Source organism: Malus domestica, chromosome 16 (assembly GCF_042453785.1).
Source record: "Malus domestica chromosome 16, GDT2T_hap1".
NCBI lineage: Eukaryota > Viridiplantae > Streptophyta > Magnoliopsida > Rosales > Rosaceae > Malus > Malus domestica.
This window is the reverse complement of record NC_091676.1, coordinates 32,708,253-32,729,284: the sequence shown is the minus strand read 5'-3', so window position 1 is coordinate 32,729,284 and position 21,032 is coordinate 32,708,253. Positions and strand designations below refer to the sequence as shown.

Genomic DNA, 21,032 nt, shown 5'->3' with positions numbered 1-21,032 from the left:
CAGGGCCAGTCTTTCACGTGCATGTGCACATTGCACCGTACGCTCACTTTAGATCCATGGTAGGTGCAGTTCGGTCCTAGATTGCTATAGGCAATTAAGACTCGTATGTGCTGCACATAGCGCCAATCTTCACGTGATTGTAGTACTAGAGCGTAAATCATTATTACACCTAGTCATGTTTATGTCATAATACCTCTGCATGAACTCATGTGTCAGCATATGTCGATGAGCATTTGATGTGATTTATTTATTTCTGCGAGACATTGTGATTACTAGAAGTAATATTCTTATTTACGAATTTGTGACGTATTGAAGTCTTGAGATATTGCAAGCTACGGTAAGTATTTTCATACTATACGTAGTATCACTACTAGAAAGTATCATTTTGCCGACAAATTCTAAGCTGACAAAATAAAATTGTGTCGCCACAAAACACCTATCCCGACGAAAATTTTAATTTGTAGGCTCATAGCTGTTGAAGTTATGCCGACAATATTTTCGTTGGTGAAAAATATTTATACTGACAAATAAAATGACACTCGAGAAAGCATGCAAGTCTGTCGTCTCTGCCAATCAGAAGATGGGCGCGGACTAATTTATTCTCACGCCTTTTGTTTTTTGGTCTTTTTGATTCACCCGCTTCTTTTTTTATCAAAAAATTCCCCCTTTAAAAATCATTGTATTTTCATTGAACCCTAATCTTAACTGTAGATAGCCCACCCCTCCGCTTCTCTTTGAAATCGTAACTCTCTGCTCTCCGATCTCTCTCCACCTGCTCGTCGTCACTCCGTATGCTCGACATCGCCGTCGCTCCGTGTGCTCGACATCGCCGTCGATTCGTCTGCTTCTCTGCATTTCGTTCTCTAAAACTTTAGGTAAGTTCTCATTCTCTATCTACCTATTCTTTTCCCGTAGCTTTTTGTTTAGTTTCAATTTTATGGTGCTTTTCTTAGATTTGTTCTACCACTGTAATTTTGAGGGATTTTAGGTAATGAATTTGGTTGAGAATCTAAGTTAGGTTTGTAATTTCTTTCTGGGCTGCCCCGGTTTGAGGATGATTAATTCACTTTTTGAATTTTAATTACTTTTAACTTTTATTTCTAAAAAACTGCAATGAAAATGCAGTTATGGTTTTATAGTCATAATCGATTGTGAGTCTTTGCACCACATCAATCAATTCCTATGTTTAATCAATTGAAATTAGGGTCATGTTACTAATGAAATTGTCAGGTTAAGGTTATATGATATTTGCTTATAGGATTTGTGTTTTTGTTTTCTAATCTTTTTCATTTTCTATCTGTTATTAATTCCTAAACGAGAACACCAATTTGGGAATGCTTCTGCGGCATTAAGTTATCTTCAATCTTCATTTTATATAGTTTGCTTCTGATTTATGCGTGTTATTTAGATTATTGATCAAATCAACCATGTAGGAGGCTAGGAGCTCAAATAAAAAAAAAAGATCGTACCCAGTGCACAAGGCTCCCGCTTTACGCAGGGTCTGGGATAGGTGAATGTCGGCTAGCCTTATCTCCATTTACGGAGAGGCTGCTTCTAAGTCTCGAACCCGAGACCTACCGCTCATGGGCGAAGGCACTTGCCAGGTAAAAAAATCTGAATTGTCCTTCTATTGTGCAGAACACTATGAGCAAGGAGCTTTCTGCAGGTAGGTTTGATTGTGATAATAATATATTTTGTTTTCCTCTGCCTTGTGTTTATCCTAAATACATTGGTGACATCCTTTGCATTTTCTTGCATGTCGGAGCAGTTTGATTATGTATAATGCTACACATGAGCAAGAAGCATACTGGAACAGTGAGCACATATCGCCCTGCACCTCTGAGATCTACACCGCCTCTGAGGGTGACCGCTATGAGAAATCGGTCATTTTCCCATTATTCTCCCTGGTTTTTATTGCTTTTAAAGTTCCAATATTTAATCAAATTAATATTCTATTAGTAGATATCTCTACAACTGGGCTGTATATTTGATGAAAAATTTGATATGTGGTCCAATTCTTCTGTTGCAATCCTTTATTGTTCTCGGGTATATTTTTCTCGTTGTTTTGACAACCACCAGTCATCTGGTACATGATTTTTGAGTGAATTTTTATGTTTAATTTGTGTGTTTAATTTTTATGTTTAGTTTGTGTGTTTAATTTATTTAGTATTTTGAGTGAATTTTTATGTTTTTATATTGGTCATCATTTTTTGTTTACAATTATGTCTAGATTGACCTCTTCACTTGAGAACATGATGACATTTAAGAATGTGCCTACCATGAATGTTCTGATGCTTTGGTCCTTTTCCATAGTTGAACATCTACTGATTTCTATTTTTTTTCAAATCCTGTAGGTTATTTATGAAATTATTGAAACATCGTGGTGTACCAAATGGTTTGATTATAAGCCACCTCCCTTTTGGTCCAACAACTTATTTAAACTGCTCAATTTGGCACGTAGTGTAATAATTTTCATATATTTTGGTATTAAGACTAATGTAGGACGACATAGAAAGGATTTAGATTCATTGTTAAAATTGATTGCGAGTCTATGGCTAATTGTATTGTCAATTTGTACCTATTTGGTTATGTTTCTATTTTGTAACATTTGTTTTGCAGGTGCAGGATGTTTTGTGATGCTACATGGCAGCCAATTTTGAGGAATGACAGTAGGATAATTTTTTTGTGTAACATATGCTTTTGTATAAACACTCTAGATGTACATTAAAATTTTATCAATCAATAAATTATTATTTCTTAACAAATTTGTGTATTGTACTTTGATATGTTTATGTAGTTGTTGAGCATTAAAGTAATTATTATTATTTTTTTATAAATTAAATGTCCTTCCCGACGAAACTAGTTTTGTCGATATAGAGAAGACTATGCCGACGAAATATCCATGGTGACAAACATATTTTGTTGGCTAAAAAGTACTATTTGTCGGCTAAAATGCCTTTTACCAACAAAAATATTTGTCGGGACACATGGAAATGCCTTTTAGACGACATGCTTTGCGAGACAAAATGGCCAACAAATTTTTTCTTTGGAAAAGACTCTTTTCCGACAAATTTTGGCTTTTGCCGACAAACTAGTTTTGTAGGTAAAGTCAAAATTTGTATTAGTGTATGTATATTTTGGAAACTATACTTGTTTTATGGCAAGGTGTTATAATGTTTTCAAAAAATTTTTTTATAAAACTTTATTTTTAGGCTCACTCACCCTTATTTTTTTCCCCCTCTAGGTTTTAGTAGCTGAGCTTTCGTATCGACGAGGATTCTTGGCAATCTAGGCGTTGAAGATTACCTTTGATGGTATAATTCTCAATCTACTCTACTGTACTTTACTTATGCTCTGACATCACGTGTGAAATTGGTTCATTCCTGCTTACTAGCACACTCTTATATTTAGGCACTTTTAGATTTAAATTTATTCACATATCACTATACTTTATGACTTCGTCACCCTCTTGATGTCGGTCAGTACAGCTCGATTCGGAGTTCAGATAGGCGTTTCGGGTCGGGATGTGTCAGCACATTTTATGCAGTGTTGCACTATGCTTCATGCTTCTCGGACAATAAACTTTTGCAAACCAAGATTCCCCATTTCTGTTCATTTCATTAGTGTTTGGCAAAATGGAAAACTTGAGGCAAAAATTGGGCTGGATCCCTGCGGCCTGTTTGACATGTCAGGCCTATCAATATTAATTGGTGGACTCGGTGAAGAGATTTTAACCCAAGAATATACTATGAAGCATTATAGAATTTTTGTTCGGTGAATCTTTTAAATTGGCACCGCAAATTAAATCGAATTATAATCACTAGACGTGAGATGTAATCACAATTCAAGCTTCAGGGTATCGTCAGATCTCTTCAACCTCAGTCGCACCAACTATATAATCACGAGACATGAGATGTAAACGAAGTTGATGTATGTATTTGGTGATACGTTTTAGAACGCGTTGATTGATAGTGTATAACAATATAGTTATTTACACTGCTGATGCAGGTAATGTGATCAAAGTAACAAGATAAAAGAAAGTTTGGTTGATAATTAATTCCTTCATGCTTAATGCAATTTATAAATAAAATATATTGAAACAAAAACACTCTACATCTCAAATCTTTCTAATTTTAATAGAAGTGTAAATGACAAAGGGGAAGTTATGGTGGGTGGGAATGGTCCTTTTCCTTCGCACTGCCACTTCCCCAAAACATGCCGAAATAATGGCTATTTTGTGCAGGTTGCGCTTAACTATGCATTGGGCCACAAATAATAATAGAAAAGGTGATGTTGATCTTTAGCTTGGACATCGTCCCATTATACTCGGAGTCTCGTATGAATTTGATTATCCAATGCTTCTTTGAATGCTACTACTAGTTAACTTGCAATCAGGAATTTGATAAGCTCAAATGATGAGGAGTGAATAAAAGGATTAGAGTGTCGATACGTGACGAATTTGATTTCATCACGCATGTTTAAGTAGCCAATATTGGAGAAACAGTTGCAATTAAGATAGATAATTGATTTGGTCTCGCACTTTACGCTGATGCAGTGAGGATGAGACAAAACATACGACTGTTAAAATTAGGATAGGTAATCAATTTGATCTAATCCTTCCCATTTGGTGTGTAACGTGTATGCTGACTTTACCATATGTGTATCGTAATACGTATACGATAATTGATTTGTCATTGCATCAATTACTGAGTCGTCTGTGCGCGTGAACGATTGTCACAAGTACTCCTAAACGCAAAATCGGTCGGTTCGTAACAATCGGGATTTAAGCCCCATGCAGTCAAAAGATGATCCTTCCTACTTCCTACTCCCAAGTGGCAGGCAGGCAACTAGCATTTCAGCCTTCCAAATACGTTCTTAAATTGTGGGACATATATGAGGCCTAACTGCGGTACGATCCCCTGATAGAAACTGCATCCAATCGTCCTCACAAATCCCATTTGGCCTCCATATGTCAACCTTTAGATTCTGGTAGAAACCACCTCATCCAATTTACACAATCGAAACTCAACATGGTGTTACCCGATCTCGCTATGTTATGCTGATTTGGGTACTAAAAACACGTAAACTCAAATTCAAGGCTAGGTGAAAACAAGTAATGACGGTCTAAAGTACAAGAATTCCAGTCAATTCAAATTACAAAAGCAACTAACACAATAATATAAAACACTAGCCACCGGCACCCGCCTGCAATGTTTAACCAAAACAACTGATTATAGTCATCCTAAAAATATGTGGCCGGCTCCGCCTAGTATGTCAACAACAAGAGCTAATACGAAATTTACCCATTAGAAACCAGGGCCCTCTGTCATTCGCAGGGTGATGGGAGAAATCTTCACGAGTAAGACGAATAAACAGAGGACTTACTGTACAGCAACTGTACAAGAATAGATATCCACAAATGTCAGTCATTTATCAAGACTTCTAAAACCGACATCTTCAATCAGTCCTAAAACCTCAAGTTGTTGCTGGCACTGATTAAAAGTTTAACTTGCGGAATAATGCCCAAAATCCTTGGAACAACATCACAGCAAGAACCTTGTATTACCTTTGAATGGGCTTCTATTCATCCTCTATCTCCACAATCTGTGCCCGTCTCTCAGCAGCTTTCTTCCTCACAAAGAAACCCCATCTCATTGCTGCCTTAATTTTCAGCCACCCCACAACAGCTTTTCCAGGACGGGTGCGATCTTCCTCAAAGTTGGGCATCGGTGAGGGCATATATGAGGGGATCGAAAACCCATCATCGGGCACATCAATGGAGCCATGGCCTCCTCCCATACTTAAGATTCTAAGCAAGTGCTGCATATCCTCATTTTCAAGCATCTCATGACTCCTAATGCGAATCTCGTCCTCTGAAAAGAAATCTCGGTTGGTTGTCCAGTCATCTATAGGATTAAGAGTGGATGTCTGAGCAGGATTGATAGTCTGAAATCCTGATGTAGATGATTGTGGAGGACCACGAGCCAAACCAACAGCATTGTGGTCATTTCTTGTGCTTTGTACCTGATGAGAATTGCTGACCAATTGGTCATCCAGTGCAAATCCGGCGCCATCAAACTGGGTATGAGAATTGGAATTTACAAGTGGCTGGGTCAAGTATCTTGTTGATAGACTGTCATTATACCCTGAGGAGGACCATAATAAAAAAAATAAGCCAAAATATAATCATAATAAGGATCCAGTCCAGCTATCGTCTTCATGCGACGGCGGCATATGTCAATACATGCATTGTGGGCATACACGTGACTCTGGCTATCGTCTTCATGTGATGGTGGGATATGCCAATACATGCATTGTGTGCATACACGTGCGTTGTGTGGGGGGTAGGGTGGTGTGGTGTGTGTTGTGGGCACGTGTGCGCAGGCGGGTGTGTCAGCCTTAGCAGCTATTACGTATGGACAATTTGAATAGCAACAGAAGGAAAGCGTGTGTGTCAGCCTTAGCATCTATTACTTATGGTCAATTTGAATAGCGCATATGGGGGGGTATGGGTGTGGGTGTGGGTGTGTGGGTGTGTGGGTGTGTGGGTGGGTGTAATATGTATGGACAATTTGAATAGCAAAGGAGGGAAAGAAAGGTTTCAGACAGAAAACAACAGATGCTCTACTTTAGGGAAAAATTAAGTGCAAGGCATTTCCATAAAAACTCGACTAGTGTAAAGAATATATGGTGTAAGTGTGCGACCAAAAAGTTCACTTACATTCCAATGGCATTTTTTATTACGAGCTTAGGCTCAGTTTTGTAATGTAAATTATAACTCCACTGATATGGGTCTTAGACATACAAGTTTTACATAGTTATATAGACTGGCACTTCTAAAACTCTACGGCTTTGACCGCTAAGGTGTTTGTAAGAATACTATGTATAAAGTTAACAAATTTTAAAAGTAGCTGTAGATCCTATGTCATAGTTGAGAAATAATAAAGGTTGTCCTATAAATCACTCAATCATATTTTAGTGACCAAAGTGAACTATTCAAGTTGCTGATGAGTAGTCAGGCAAGTGTAATGAATTTTGTCCTCATTATTGGAGGATTTGACATCCCATATCTTCAGGATTTTCCAGGTTCTGTTCTGTAGCACTATTTATAAATCCTACACTTCCATATTTCGCCTGAAGTTATATTCCACACAAGCAAAGGACACTTGACACCTATACTGTTTTAGCTTATCTTATCTTTATTGATTACTTATTCTTTTTCTGACTGAATAATTACTTCCACAAATAAATTTTATGAGGCCAACCATGAGTGGATGGGATTACTCCCTCTCCCCACCAAAAAACAAAGGTTCAATGCTCATGCAGGCGCAATGCTTACCTCCAATTGGTAGGGCTGGATCCAATGGAGGCTGCTCTGAGTGAACTGAATTTGACGTTCGATGTAGTTGCAGTTGATCAGAAGCTTCAGGGTAATTGATTGGGCCCATTTGAAATTCAGTTCGGGGTGCAGCTGGCCTCTTACTCTGCTTGAAGTTTAGAAGTGACTTGCCATCATACTGAATAACTTGATCCCAGTTGTCATATGCTTTCTTCACCAGCGCATCTACGTAGACCTGCACAAACATAAGCATTATACAAATTTTTTTTTGTATTTGACCTTTCCATTGTCAATTATTGACCATAAAAGATTAAAAATGAATATAGCATCTAGAACTCTAGGACTTTCAACTGCCCATGACTTTAGAAGTAACACCATTTTTCAGTCAGCAACAGAAAGTACATAACTAGTTCGAAAACATTGTAGTTACAGGGACCTCTTCATAACTTCCATACTTTTACGACTATAACAAAAGATCACAAGAAGAACAAAGAACCATAGCACTTAAAAAAGCACATCCTTTAAACTTGAATTATCAGAAAAATTCATCTCCCTCATGCTAATGCTCCTTGGTGATGATATCATTTTCAACTCTTTGAGAAAAAAAAAAATGTATTAAATACGTGTCAAATATAAAATCCTTGTCAGACAGGGAAACTTGATTTTGAAATATGTAATCCAAAAGAACAAAACGATTGACCACCTAGTAATAATATAGTGAGACCATATTTCCAAGGAAAAATAAGGTAATATTCACCTTCTGGCTGTCAGAAAGAGCATCAGCAGAGTGAAACTGCTCCCCAGCGATGAGGCCACTCAGCTCATAGATGTTGTTAAAAACAACACCAACATTTCTTGTATCTTCAGTATAATAAACATAAAGCTTCCCACTCAAGACACACGTCTTTGCATGTTCTAAAAGAGCCTCCCACATCTTGTTTGACATTCCACTTCCAAGGATCTATAAACAAGAGCAAAACATAAACATCTATAAGGTACAAAAATATTTGTGTTTTTACAACTCAAACCAAGTCCTGCACTTACATTCCGTAGTTTTTGAGAATCTTGGACGACAAGCTGAAGAAACTCTTCAACTGTGAATATTCCTGCTTTGTTTAACCTCTTATGGAATGCCCCATCCTTGCCAATCTTCTCCAATCTCCATACTTCATCATTTAATGCCGGTGGGTAGTGTTTCTTGTACACTGGCAAGATCAAAGGAAAAAGCAAATCACCAACAGTGCACTAGCACAGTTAGGACAAAAAACTAATATAGTCTGGAGCGTGAACCTACATTCCCCTCTGTGATCTTTAACAGTAAAAGCTTCTGTTTTAGCTTCGCGTATGCGCATGCCCTCACAAAATCCCGAAGCTACTTTCAATCCAAGTCTGAACTTCCTGCTTCGTATCCAACTTGAGTTATCTGTGAAGGTTAGATCCCCTAGAGTTCCCACCCCTTCTTTGAGGGTCACTTGCAGGTCCCCAGTCAATAGAGGTCTCTTTCCTTCACGCTCTTTCACCACATGGGTATCAAATTCTTCTTGAGTCCAGCCTTCATCATCTTCATTGTTGAAATCACCTTCAAGCACAACAATATCTAGTTTTACAGAGGATTCAGGTCCAGATGTTACAACTCGGCCAGTGTTTGTATCAACCAAAACAACATGAATTGCAGCACCCTGCTCGCCTTCAACTTTCCCTCCTGTGAATATCGGAAGAGCCAAATTGGACTTAAACTCTAGTTGCAAGTTTTGGCCATTTGGACCTTCAATTCGTTTTGGGGAAGACCTGAAATGTCAAATAGCAGAAACCATTTTACCACTACGTGTTGACTATCGGTCATGGTTTGAACATTTTTATTTTGCTAAGAAAGTTCATGGTGGTTATATTTCTAATATCAGAGAACATCAAAATGAAAGATCTTACACAAAAAACACCTGTCATTTCTGTTATTTTTTTCCCCAATAAATATTTGTTCAGGAATTATATATGATTACAAATTTAGAAAAGTCCATATAACAAAAGCAACCTCGTTCTCTGAACATCATACTTATGGAATGGAAAATGAGAAATCTTTGGTAAATCTAATAGCTTTCAGCCTCTGTGACAGTTTTGTGTATCATATAGAAGCACACAAATTCCTACCCAACAAATATCTTATCCAGAACAATTCCCAAACGTAAAATATGACCACAAATATGTAGCAAGTAAACTAATTTTAAGACTTATACACATTGGTCAACCACTGTAAGCAAAACTCGACAGAACAAGGTCACACTTCAGAGAATACCTCTTACGGGTCTACGAAAGGAAGGCATTAGATTGTCATTCAAATCTCCACACATGATTCATACAAATAAGAACCAATCAATTAAGTAGACAACTGAACTACTCTAGAAATATAGATAAATGCTTAAAGAATTAGGGATAATCAATCCTGTAAACCTATTTTTCTTAGTGATTAGAAGAAAAGTTCTGTTTATGACTGCTCTTTTCTTTTCTTGATGTGTTACATTGCTTCTTAAATATGGTGGTGTTGGCATCAGATGGACTACAGGTCTTCCCATTATTTCGGACTGTTTAAAAGATTTGGTTTCTAATTGGAAGAGGGAGGGAGAGAGAGAGAGAGAGATAGAATCACTGGACATACACCCACAACATATACAATAAAAAAAATTATTCCGTTCATTAAAAAATATCATAAATAATTCTTTCCACCTTCCATTAACTCTCGCAGGGCCTAACTTAGCCAAAGCACGCTCCACTTCTTCGCTTACCTATTAATGAGTAAAGAGAAAAACAAGAATAAGGGCTACAGATAAAGATCATAGACAGAAAATCACAATAGATATGTTTTTTTACCATAACTTCAGTATATCGTGTCATGTGGTAGACAAATAGTTCAGTCATAAGAAAGAATCTATCCTTCATATAGATAGCACAAGAATCATCCCAAACTATAGGAGTTCAAATATTCCAAAATTTTCTTCGTTTTATACATGGTGCCAACATTAAACGAAGACAAACTTGAAGTACACAACATAAAGCTTAATATTTGATTTGAATTAGGTGCTGTCATTTGAACTAAAGGTTTTTTAATGAAATGACTTTAATGACATACAACGTCTGCCTAAAAATAATTTCAGCTCAGATGATTAATCACTACATCAAGTGTCAAGAACACTTAACCAACCACTAAACAAATTTAACTTCCACCACTATATATCAATATAAAAAAATTAAGTTACATACCCTGAAAAATTCTCGCTTGCATTTAAATCTAGTTTTAAAATTTGGGTGGTATTAGCGGAGTTACCCACAGAAAGTGAATTCAGGGAAGAACTTCAGCACCAATAATCAGTAGTATCCACATAAACAAATAACAATATCCAGGCTATCATTTCCTTCAACAAACAAGAAACTAGATGTTTATCCAACTCAGTTAATGGATAAAATAGTCCAGACATCAAAACACAAAAGCACAAAAAAGTATCAACTCTTCAACAAGCATCAAGATATAATAAACTCTTCATTGAGTATGTTAATCACTGTTTCAAGCTCACCTGTGTGGAACAAGAGTACAGTTTAAACTATCTTTTGATTTGTTCAACTTTATTAGCCCAAATATAGACATTGGATTACCAGTAACGGTAACTACTAATTCTATAAAAAAGGAGGGGTAAACACGTCACATATGAAAGTTATTCGAACAACTTACAACTCTGCGAAGAATGGGTTCCAATGACGAGCATAGCTTCTGCAAACTGTCCACCTTGAGAGCTTCTATAATTACACTGCAAAAACATATTCAATGGAACATTAAGCACAAATAGAAAACATATTGAAGCTTTGGACACAACAGCTCATTCAAGTGTAGAGTCGATCCATACAGAAACTCAGAAGTTTTTATTCCCCAATCACAAAAGGGTAACAACATACTCAAAGACATACAAACAATGCACCAGAATTCAAATATCTCATCAGATAAGAACAACATGGTTGGTGGTGGTGCTGTGTTATAGTCATTAAGTAAGCTTAAGTCATAAGCAAATGTTACTCTTTATCTGCTTTGAAGCCGGTGAGGTAAACTTAGCATTTAAACCACTTCTAATCAGCAACTAGTGTTAGAAAGTGATTTAAAATTACTCAAAGCGCTTTTGATGAAAGTTCTTTTGGAACACAAAAAGAGTTTCACAAAAAGCACTTTCAGTCATTTCAAATGCCTTTCCAGACTTACTAGTCAAAGAAACACATTGCTCTGCTCAAATTGAGCATCAGTACAAGTATAGCCACATCAGCTCAAACAAAAGGGATTTTTCGCAATTCTCAAATTACACGTCTAATTATTCAAACTAGCAAACAAAAAATCAACCAAAGTAATTAACATAATCAATTGAAATTAAAGCAGATGAAATCCATTACCTAGCGAGAGCAGGACGCTTTCGCTCAGCCTGCTCCTCCTCTCCCGCTTCCATTGGCCTCTTCCCTCTCATAGAGTTGGTCCTTTCCATAAGTCTAGTGTGCATTTTATCCCAAACCCTAATTTTTGGATCTGCAGCACACAAAAAAAAAAAAAAAACTCAAAATTCACAACAAATAATCACAATCACAAATCCATAACAGCTACAAACACATAATAATCCACAAAACTCACAAACTCTGAATTCAAATCCCAAAAATCACCAAATGCAAACCCTAATACCTCGGTTTTCAGCTGAAATTTGAAGTGACAGAGAGAGCTGAGCTACTCTCGAGAGGCTGTAGAATTTCAATTGGGATTCTCAAAATTGTCCGAGAAAACGCGCAAGAAAGTGAGAGAAAGTAGGTTTCTGTTTGGAGAGAGAGCGAGAAAATCAGGAACCCGAAATAATGGCAGGGGCAGTCTCTATTAAGTCTACTCTGGCGACTCTGTGGCACGAGAGTGTCAGTTATCCAGTGTCTTTTGGACCACGGTAACTGCTTTTTCGAGTCGTGTCGTTTCGCCAATGGGGACGCTATGTTCAGAGGTTTCTGACACGTGGCTATTCCCTATTGGTTAGAAGAAGGTCCGGAAATTGTGTTACACTTTTCGGTCTCGGTTTTATGCCCTAGGATTGTCGGAAGGCAAATACATACTGAATCGTGACCGTACGATGGAAGACGAAAAAGGAATATAGAATTAGTTAAATTACCGGCCGAAAAAGATATCCATTAAAATGACGTCACTGGATGTAGTTTGGCTTACGTGCTTTTTTTGTCTCCTTATTTCGATATAGTTTTTCTTTTATTGCCCAAAAATTAGGAATTAGGTCCTCTTCGGATCTCTTTATTGGATCAATTAATATTAACCGCTCATCGAAGATTGTTTAGCCATAATTGAATACTTTTTATATTTTCAAAAATAAAACAATTTCGTTTTACGTGAAAAATATAAAAAAGAAAAAATTATGACCGCACGATCTTTGATGAACGGTTGTTATTAATTGATACTCGGGATCCCCAGTGAGGGGATCCCGAGAGGATCTAATTCACAAAAATTGTACCAAGTTTATATATAAATACAATATATTCGATAGTATAATTTATTCTTTATATTTTTAATTCTACAAATTATGAGTTTTATTTATAATTTCATTAATTAATATAAAAAAATATAATAACTTACATAAAAATATATTGGATAGTATAATAAACATTAATGTCAAGACTTAGATAAAAAATTGAAAACTAACAAAGTTTCAGTCAAAGAATATTAATAGCTAGGGACTGCATCCAAAGTCTCCCAAAGAATTATATAATTTTATTTCAGAAATACTTGGCTCCTAGTTCTTCCTAAATTTACTTAGTGCCTAATTCACAAAACTTTGTATAGCAAATCGAAAAATTTATAATATAAATCTTTTTGTAAAAATGGTTTGTAATCAATTAAAACTAAGATTGCGTGGTAAATCAATTGTAGCAAATAAATAGAATGTTCATAATTCATTTACCGAATTCGTCTATTTGTTTTCATAAAATTCGATGACTAAATGATCTCATAGTTAATTATTTTTTTAGAGATGATCTTTACAAAATAATTTTTAACATGAAATCCCGCAAGTTAAAAAAAGCATCTAAAAAAAGTACTCTATTTTGTCTTCCTATTCAAAATCCATCGAACAAAACATTTCAAACAAGCGTTAAAAAAAGCATTACACCCGTTGTGCTAATTGTCAGCTATCACAATGTTTAGTCAAAAAAGTACCGGTGATGATAACGGAGTATAAACAAAAAGATTCGATACACGCACATGATATTTCAACTCGGTACAACATGCACAATCAAACCTAATGAAACCAAGATGCATGTGGAGGGAAATAAAGTCAGATGGAGTAATAAGATCATACCAGCATTGGAGCCTTTTGCTCGAAGCTCTAAGGCACACAGTGTCCCCCCCAACACAACCACTCTTGGAATTGCGAGATCTGAAGAGATCTGGTACACTAGTTTTTCATCCCACAATAGCAAGCATTTGAACATGATGCCATGTGGTCAAAGAAAATAAAATGAAGCAAATCTAAAAAGAGACTGCACAATAAGACAGCAAAGAGCGGGCTGGTCGAATGGTTTCGTCAGCTCGAGTCTTTGATATTTTGGTAAAATTTAATATAAAAGGTTTCAGAAGTTAACTATTTAGGATCCAGTACCACCATGTTAAAATATGGAGTCAGTTAATGACTGTATTCATGTAAAGCCCTTTTTTTAGTCTCGTAATTAACTAAATCCTAGGAATGAAAACACATTAAGTTGCCCTTTTTGTATTTTGTATCATACAAATGAGAAACACAAGTATATGATATAACACATACGTCGCCAAGCAGCCTTCCTTTGGACGTTATATTAGAATTTCTGTGCGAATTGTTAAACCATCTTATGGATTTAGCAGGTGCTGTGCACCCAACGGCATGTGCAAAATATGAGTGTCCATGCAGAAGGGTCTTTAGATATAAAATCAACAGCAATTGCTTCTTAGCCTATGCATAATACCAAATGTATGTCTGAAATATTAAAATAGAGGCAAACAAATTCCAGCAAAAACTTGGGGTTAACCCAAGTTGTGAGGGAGAAAGTGGGGTAATGGGTTATAGGTCAAGGGTTTGATTCCCTCCAATGTACCCAATAAAAAAATAATTCTCTTTAAAAGGTTGTTATCGTTGCAGTCCTATTGGAATAAGAATGTGACTGTGTAAATCCTAGTAGATATGAGAATGTATCTTATATTCTTATTACCTATTAAATGTTGTAATAAGGGAAATGTTTTACCCTTCCTACTACTATAAATAAAGGCACAATGGGGTGGAATGGAACACACCCACAATTACACATCTCTCTCTTTCTCTCTATCTTTGCCGCACCCCTCTCTCTCTCTGGCCTCAATAATTGTTCAGTAAATTATGCCTACAACACGTTATCAGCACGCTCTTGACGCTGCGTTAAAGAGAATTTATTCTTCAATCAGGGGAGTATTACGTTTTAATCATTCTTTTTATGATTAATTTATTTTATTAAATTGATCTACATGCTATTGATTCAATTTAATTTTTTTTGTGTTGAACGTGATATAACACATTAGAGATGCAATTCCGACTTTTCAAAAAGGAACTTCTACAAATTCAAAGGCTTTTGTTGTTTTCTGCCAATCAGGTATGCTTAAAATAAAGTAAGATATTTGAAACAACCGTGAAGCATGAAAACATTCCCCATGATGCATGAACCCCTACATTTATATTTACCTTCCGATAAATATATTGTATATGTTCATATATTTGTTTCATGCATTACGCAATTATGCTATGTGGAATTTGTAAGTCAAAGAATTAAAATAAATTAGAAGCATATTTAGGGTTTTTCCTAAACTCTAAGGGATTTTGAAAAAAAAAAAAAAAAATAGGGGAATGGGATGTGGTGCGGCATTCCATAGCACCACCACTGTGCATGCCATCATTAGGCCTCGACATGGGATCAATTTGGGGGGCCTGAAGCCTTAAACCCGTTTGTACCCTAAACCTGTGGCCTGCTGCTATTTCTAGGATTGAACCAAGCTTTAGCTTGGGTCCAATACCACAGGGCATGTAGCCTTAACCTCGGTCTGCGTCCAATCCAGCCCAGTTGACTGGGCTTTTCCTTTCCAAAGCAGAAACCAACATGCCAGCTTTACTGGACCTGACCCGTGACCCCCCATCTGCCCAGATATGAAACCCAGTTGCGGCTGGGGTTTCTCTCACCCCCCTCGTGGCCTGAAGCTTACACCCAAGGCCCTTTTGGGCCGTGCCTCTTACTCTAGTCACCTAACCCAAGCCCAAATATTTTTTTGGGGCATTTTTTTTTTCAACCCAAGTGCTATTATTTTAGCATTCTAAATAATTTTAACCCGAATGTTATTATTATTTTTGCTTCTACAATTGATCCCGTTTGGTCTCAATCTATTGAATTAATTAAAAGTGATATGCAGTCCATTAATCTGATAATGAATCCAAAATTATTGACCTGAAGATCACTTTTGGACATTAACGATTCAATAATTTATTTCTCTTCTTTGAAGCGTCACATACTTTCGTAGTAACGAAGCTCTCACACTTGAGTTCCCGAAGAAACTCAAATCCACTACACTAAGTTAGTATATTGCATTCTATGTTTCTTGCAGGAACCTCTCTTTTATGAACTAATCGTTCATAAACTAAATTGAACCTGTAGTTTCAAATTTAGTGCCTTTGAAACCCGAAGATTTCATGAAACAATACACCCATGAAAACCCAACGTTTTTCATGCAAACCATTTCTTAGAACTCAAATGTTCTAACTTTGATGCTTATAGATGATTCATTCCCATAGCACCAATCACAATCTTGTTCCCTCAAATTCAGTAGATTGTCAAACCGTCACAAGTTTGATTTTCCTGATTTGGACGTTTTCTAATAAAAACCACTTTATGTGGGGTATAAGACGTGAATCTCCACTTGACTATCAAGAAGCTGAGAAACCATTGAAGCCAACAATGGTATGGAAGAGTTGAATAAGCTTCTGCCATGATCTTCATTTGAAGACTTATGCTTAAAGCATTACAAATGGAAATACCTCCCGATCGAGGATTCCATGGCTCTTTGGCTCGCTCCTACGGACTGTCTAATCATGAAAGACATTGCTTGAAGCACACCATGATTACGTCCATGAATGAGTACAATTCTGAAGTTTATAAATCCGATCGAATTTTGGCTTGAGAATACTTTTCTCGTTCTTCCTTGTTTCTAACTCGCTCATGAAGCAACAAGCGTAGAAAGCGGAATTTTACCAAATTCTCGGATCTGATTACTACCACAAACGTGAAAGAAAGATATAGACCCAGTTCGGTTGGAGTCTATTGAATAGCTTGACCCAGTTCGGTTAAAGCCTACTGAATGGTGATGCACTGCTTTGGTAGGGATGCACCGAATGACATATCCTCTCACAATCCAATTTCAATTTTGTTTTTACAACATATGGTAGAATCAGGGCCTGCCAAGGTGTGGCATCATGCCCGAAGCATGATCCTTGGTATCTAAGACCTAAAACTTCAAGAATAAAGGGATAATATTCCCAAACCTTAACCCTACAAAATCTACTTTTGTCTTGATGGAATAGATCATTGGTTATGCACCCGTTCGTGCCCCTACCAATATTGTTGAGGTGTACCATTCTAGTAGTTAATATGTGAGACTAATTTTGCTCAATCGAACATCGTTGGAAGAGCATAATTTTGACATGGATGGCCTTGTTGGCTGAATCCCCTTAGTAAACCATTTACTTTGTGAACATTTTTCTATGTTCTTGGATTCAAGTTTGGTATATGTTTTACTTATGGATAATCTTATTGATATTGTCCTCAAATATGAGTTAATTGAATCATGTTTCTTAATACATGTGACCGATTCAATTAAACACGTGATTAGGTTGGAATGTGGGAAAGTTAGTTGTCTGGATGAATGCATACTACGCACACTAACTTTACACCTAAATCACATATCTAACAACGACTTCAGGTCTATCCCACCTGATTAAGAGCATTGGCACGCTCCTCGTTGTATGAATGGTACTGAATCACCATTTAAGGGACCTTAAATTCTCCCTGATGTTGAGTTTTTAAGGATATTCAAGATGACAATGATCATAAATGAAACCACTAAAGAAAATAAAGTGGAATATCTTTGCACCATCTTCAAAAATGAGCCTGAAGCTTTGATTTGGGGCCAATGGGTTGTCTCCCAACTGGAAACATGCAACATGTGGCCGGCCTGGAGCTGGGTGATTGAGTAGTTTACTTGTTTTGGCATGACCATTTGGGACACTTAGGTCGAACAATGATGCTACGATGCATCTCCTTACGCGAAGTAAGGATCTTGTGCCTATAAGCATGATGTGAAAATTAACTTGACACACAAATTAAACCCTATTGATGAAAATTGTAGCAAAGATGTAAGTAGGGATCGTTCTAGACTGGGGATTAACTAAGGATGCTAATAAACACAAATAAGACTCAAAAACACTAAACTAGACTCTAAAACAGAATACTAGACTCTTATGACTCAAAACTGACTCAAAACACTCAAAATAGCAACAAACAATAAAAAAGACTCAATTCTAGACCTAACATGTGATTTTAATGAAAATAAGACTTAACTTGACTCAAAAGACTAAAAGAAAACAAAATATGACTCAACTAACAAGACTTAATGAATGGGGGATTGTTTTTGACGAATTTAAAACTTAAAACAGAAACTTTGCATAAAACACTTTAAGAAAACGAATTTGATGAATTGATAAAGGTGAAAGGCTAGTTAGAGGGTCATTCTCCACACATGACATATGCATACAAACCAATTTCCAGTATTGTTCCCTTAGACTATGAATGACAACACCCCAAGTTAACCGTGACAGCACAAATTAACCATCAGATTTTCCTTAACTCATTGAATTGGATGGGATACGCATCACAACCAAATTATCCTTCTCAAGTTCCCTAACTATGAAAGGCATGATAGAAAAACATATCAAAGGCCATTAAGTTCTTTGAAAACCATAAGCATTGACGAGGCATTCGTAACTATGAAAAACATGATACTCCTGCCAAGGATTTACTTACCATAATCATGACTAGTGACTTCCACTACTTGTGAATATAAGTTCATAACGATTAGGTGAAACTCCCTTATACTCTAGCATCAAGTTTATGCACGCAAACTAAGTATGCATCCTCAATCAAAATACATAAACAAGTTTTAATAACTCAGATAAGCAAATCACATTCAAGACTCAAGAAACAATAACTGGATGTAATCAAATCATATAAAGCATATAATCATGGCTTCGAATTCACCTCTAACTAAAAAGGAAATTAGTTCCTCATGTTCGCATTTAAACAAAGATAACTTAAATTAGAGATTGAAAATAAAAGATAGAAAACACCTAAGAGCGCTCTAGCAATCCAATGTTGAATGGCAAGGCACGACAAAGGGCTCCAAAGAATTCTCTCAATTGTATTTGAATATGTGGGTGTGTGGTGTAGGAAAATATGGTAGAGGGTGGTGGTTTGAATTGTGGCAGAAATGATGTATTTATAGTGCAAAAACCCATGGCACAAGGTAGCATAGGAGAAGGATTTGTCACAATTTCTGAAAGGAAAAGGATTGTGTAACCAAAACCCAAGTGGAATGGGTTTAAAACAATTAGAAACCAATGGGAATTTGGTTAGAAAGGTGCGGCACAAATTCCTGCAAGGAAAGGGATAAATTTGGCATAATTCAAGAGGGAAAAGGATTAGGGTTGCAGGTTCTAGAGCTTCTAGAAGAGGGGGAGGCGCCATATTTGTAGGGACTTCTAGAAAGGATGTTTCAGCACCAATTTAGGCATTCTAGAAGGACAAGGGTGCGGCATAAATGTAGGGGAAAGGACAGGCCTTCTAGAAATCAGATATTTAGGTCCCCTTACAGATGGATTTAAGGTAAGATAAGATTAGGATAGGATAAAATAAGATAAGGTTAGTTTGGATAAGATAAGGTTGGATAATATTCCTCCTTTTGAGCTGATTCCTTATCTTTTTTGTCTTGGATTTATTTTCTTCATCTTTTCAACACATTCCTAGCCTCTTGAACTTTAAATTCATCCATCCATCTTGCTCCACTCATAAGCTATCCATTTGGTGCCCAAAACTGCTTCAAAATGCTCCAAATTGCACTTTCTTGCCAACTTTGTCATTTGGACCTATAAACACACGAAAATAGCTTAAAACACTATAATACGTAGAAACTAACTATGAAAATGCAAGAAAACACGCTAACTAAGTCGCATAAATATGCTCCTATCAAAGCACACTTTGCCAAGCATGCTCATTAGGGAAATTGATTTTCTACATCATTCCTCGCAAAGATACGACACGACTCTCTTTTCACAGTGGATTCAAGGAAATATATGTGGACTATCCAACCAAAATGTGGACCATATAAATTTTGGTTGATGAATCAACAAACTGGTCACATGTTTGTCCACAAACATTACTGCTAAACCTCATGGCCGATTAATGGTTCACCACCCTACTTATCCCTTAAGGTTCGGGAGACTGGATAATGTCGGAGAGTTTATATCGATGGTTTTCGATAAAGTATTGCATGTCGTTTTGGGTTTATAATTGAACATCGAATTCCCATGTTCACCCAAAATAGCCTAGCCTAGTGATCATAAAACGCAATTTACATGATCACCCAAATTTTGGTAAACGTACCAAGTTTTCGATTTTTGCCTAAGGCTATGCAATCCTTGTACGTAGTTATGTTGGTCTGCCTTGAGGCCCATTGTCACCCAGCCTATATGACGTTACAGTGGGTTACTGGGTACGAACCTGACGATTTTCATATTTACGCATTTGGGTGTGCATTCCATGTGCCAAGTTGCGCAGCCGCAACGAACCACCAAGGGAAGATCATGATTCTCCTTCACACTAGCTCTCTTTGAGCCCTTGCATGCGATCTCTTTACCACTTATTTACTGGTTGTCATTTTAATGAGACAGTCTTCCCGCCGTTAGGGGGAGATAAGAACGTCAATGTTCCTGTAAAACAGCCTGAATTTGCGTGGACGTTGCCCACTATGTCTCATCTCGATCCTTATACCGCACAAGTGTGATAAGCAAGTGCACTGAATTCTAGCTTTCAGAATGTTGCCCCAGACGCATTCTTCTGATCTAGCTAAAGTGACAAGATCATATACTAGTTGTACACATGCCTGCAAGGATAGACATACTTAACGGATGTCGAGTCAACATCCCTGAAGGGTGTGCCGCCCCTGTTGGATGGTTTGGAAGCCCTCGTTGGACGGTCTGGTACACCAACAGATAGCTAATCAATCTGTCTTAGCCTGGAGCATGACAGATCATTCGGTTCGTAGGATTCACTTCCCTAGAAGAGGAAGATACGACACAACAATGAATCTAACCTCGATCGCTGTCTCAAATCATTTACATCTCATGAGATTAATCCAGATTTCTCCCATGACTTAAAGTTCTTGGTCCAGTATACTTGTTTGGATGAGCTAAATGGAATTGAAATGAGATTATCATCGATAATGTTTTCACTTATATGGTAGCTACCGACATAAATGAAAAGCGATGATATCAAACCGTGTTCCGTTGACTAAGTGACAACGTAGAAC

At 36.9% G+C, this 21,032-nt stretch overlaps 1 protein-coding gene and 1 long non-coding RNA gene across 4 annotated transcripts; one reads left to right on the top strand and one right to left on the bottom strand.

Annotated features, from left to right (window-relative positions):
* The first annotated feature begins 695 nt into the window (after positions 1-695).
* Positions 696-2,765, top strand: LOC139193193 (uncharacterized). 2 transcript variants are annotated; one of them, XR_011577603.1, is made up of 5 exons: positions 696-875; positions 1,434-1,510; positions 1,594-1,666; positions 1,769-1,883; positions 2,620-2,765. It is a non-coding gene; the product is annotated as an uncharacterized lncRNA (long non-coding RNA). The 2 variants fall into 2 exon arrangements; XR_011577602.1 differs by having other exon boundaries at positions 1,434-1,520; positions 1,605-1,666.
* A 2,322-nt stretch (positions 2,766-5,087) lies between these two features.
* On the bottom strand, positions 5,088-12,243 carry LOC114821936 (calmodulin-binding protein 60 B-like). Of its 2 annotated transcripts, XM_029095441.2 has the most exons (10): positions 12,042-12,243; positions 11,762-11,891; positions 11,058-11,133; positions 10,058-10,116; positions 8,634-9,127; positions 8,384-8,544; positions 8,097-8,300; positions 7,340-7,574; positions 5,567-6,146; positions 5,088-5,395 (listed from the first exon to the last, which is right to left on the bottom strand). In XM_029095441.2, the coding sequence occupies exons 2-9, from the start codon at positions 11,863-11,865 to the stop codon at positions 5,581-5,583; spliced, it is 1,899 nt and encodes a 632-aa protein (XP_028951274.1). In that variant the 5' UTR covers positions 11,866-11,891; positions 12,042-12,243; the 3' UTR covers positions 5,088-5,395; positions 5,567-5,580. The 2 variants fall into 2 exon arrangements, with proteins under 2 accessions (XP_028951274.1, XP_028951273.1); XM_029095440.2 differs by having other exon boundaries at positions 5,088-6,146.
* Between the last annotated feature and the right edge of the window lie 8,789 nt (positions 12,244-21,032).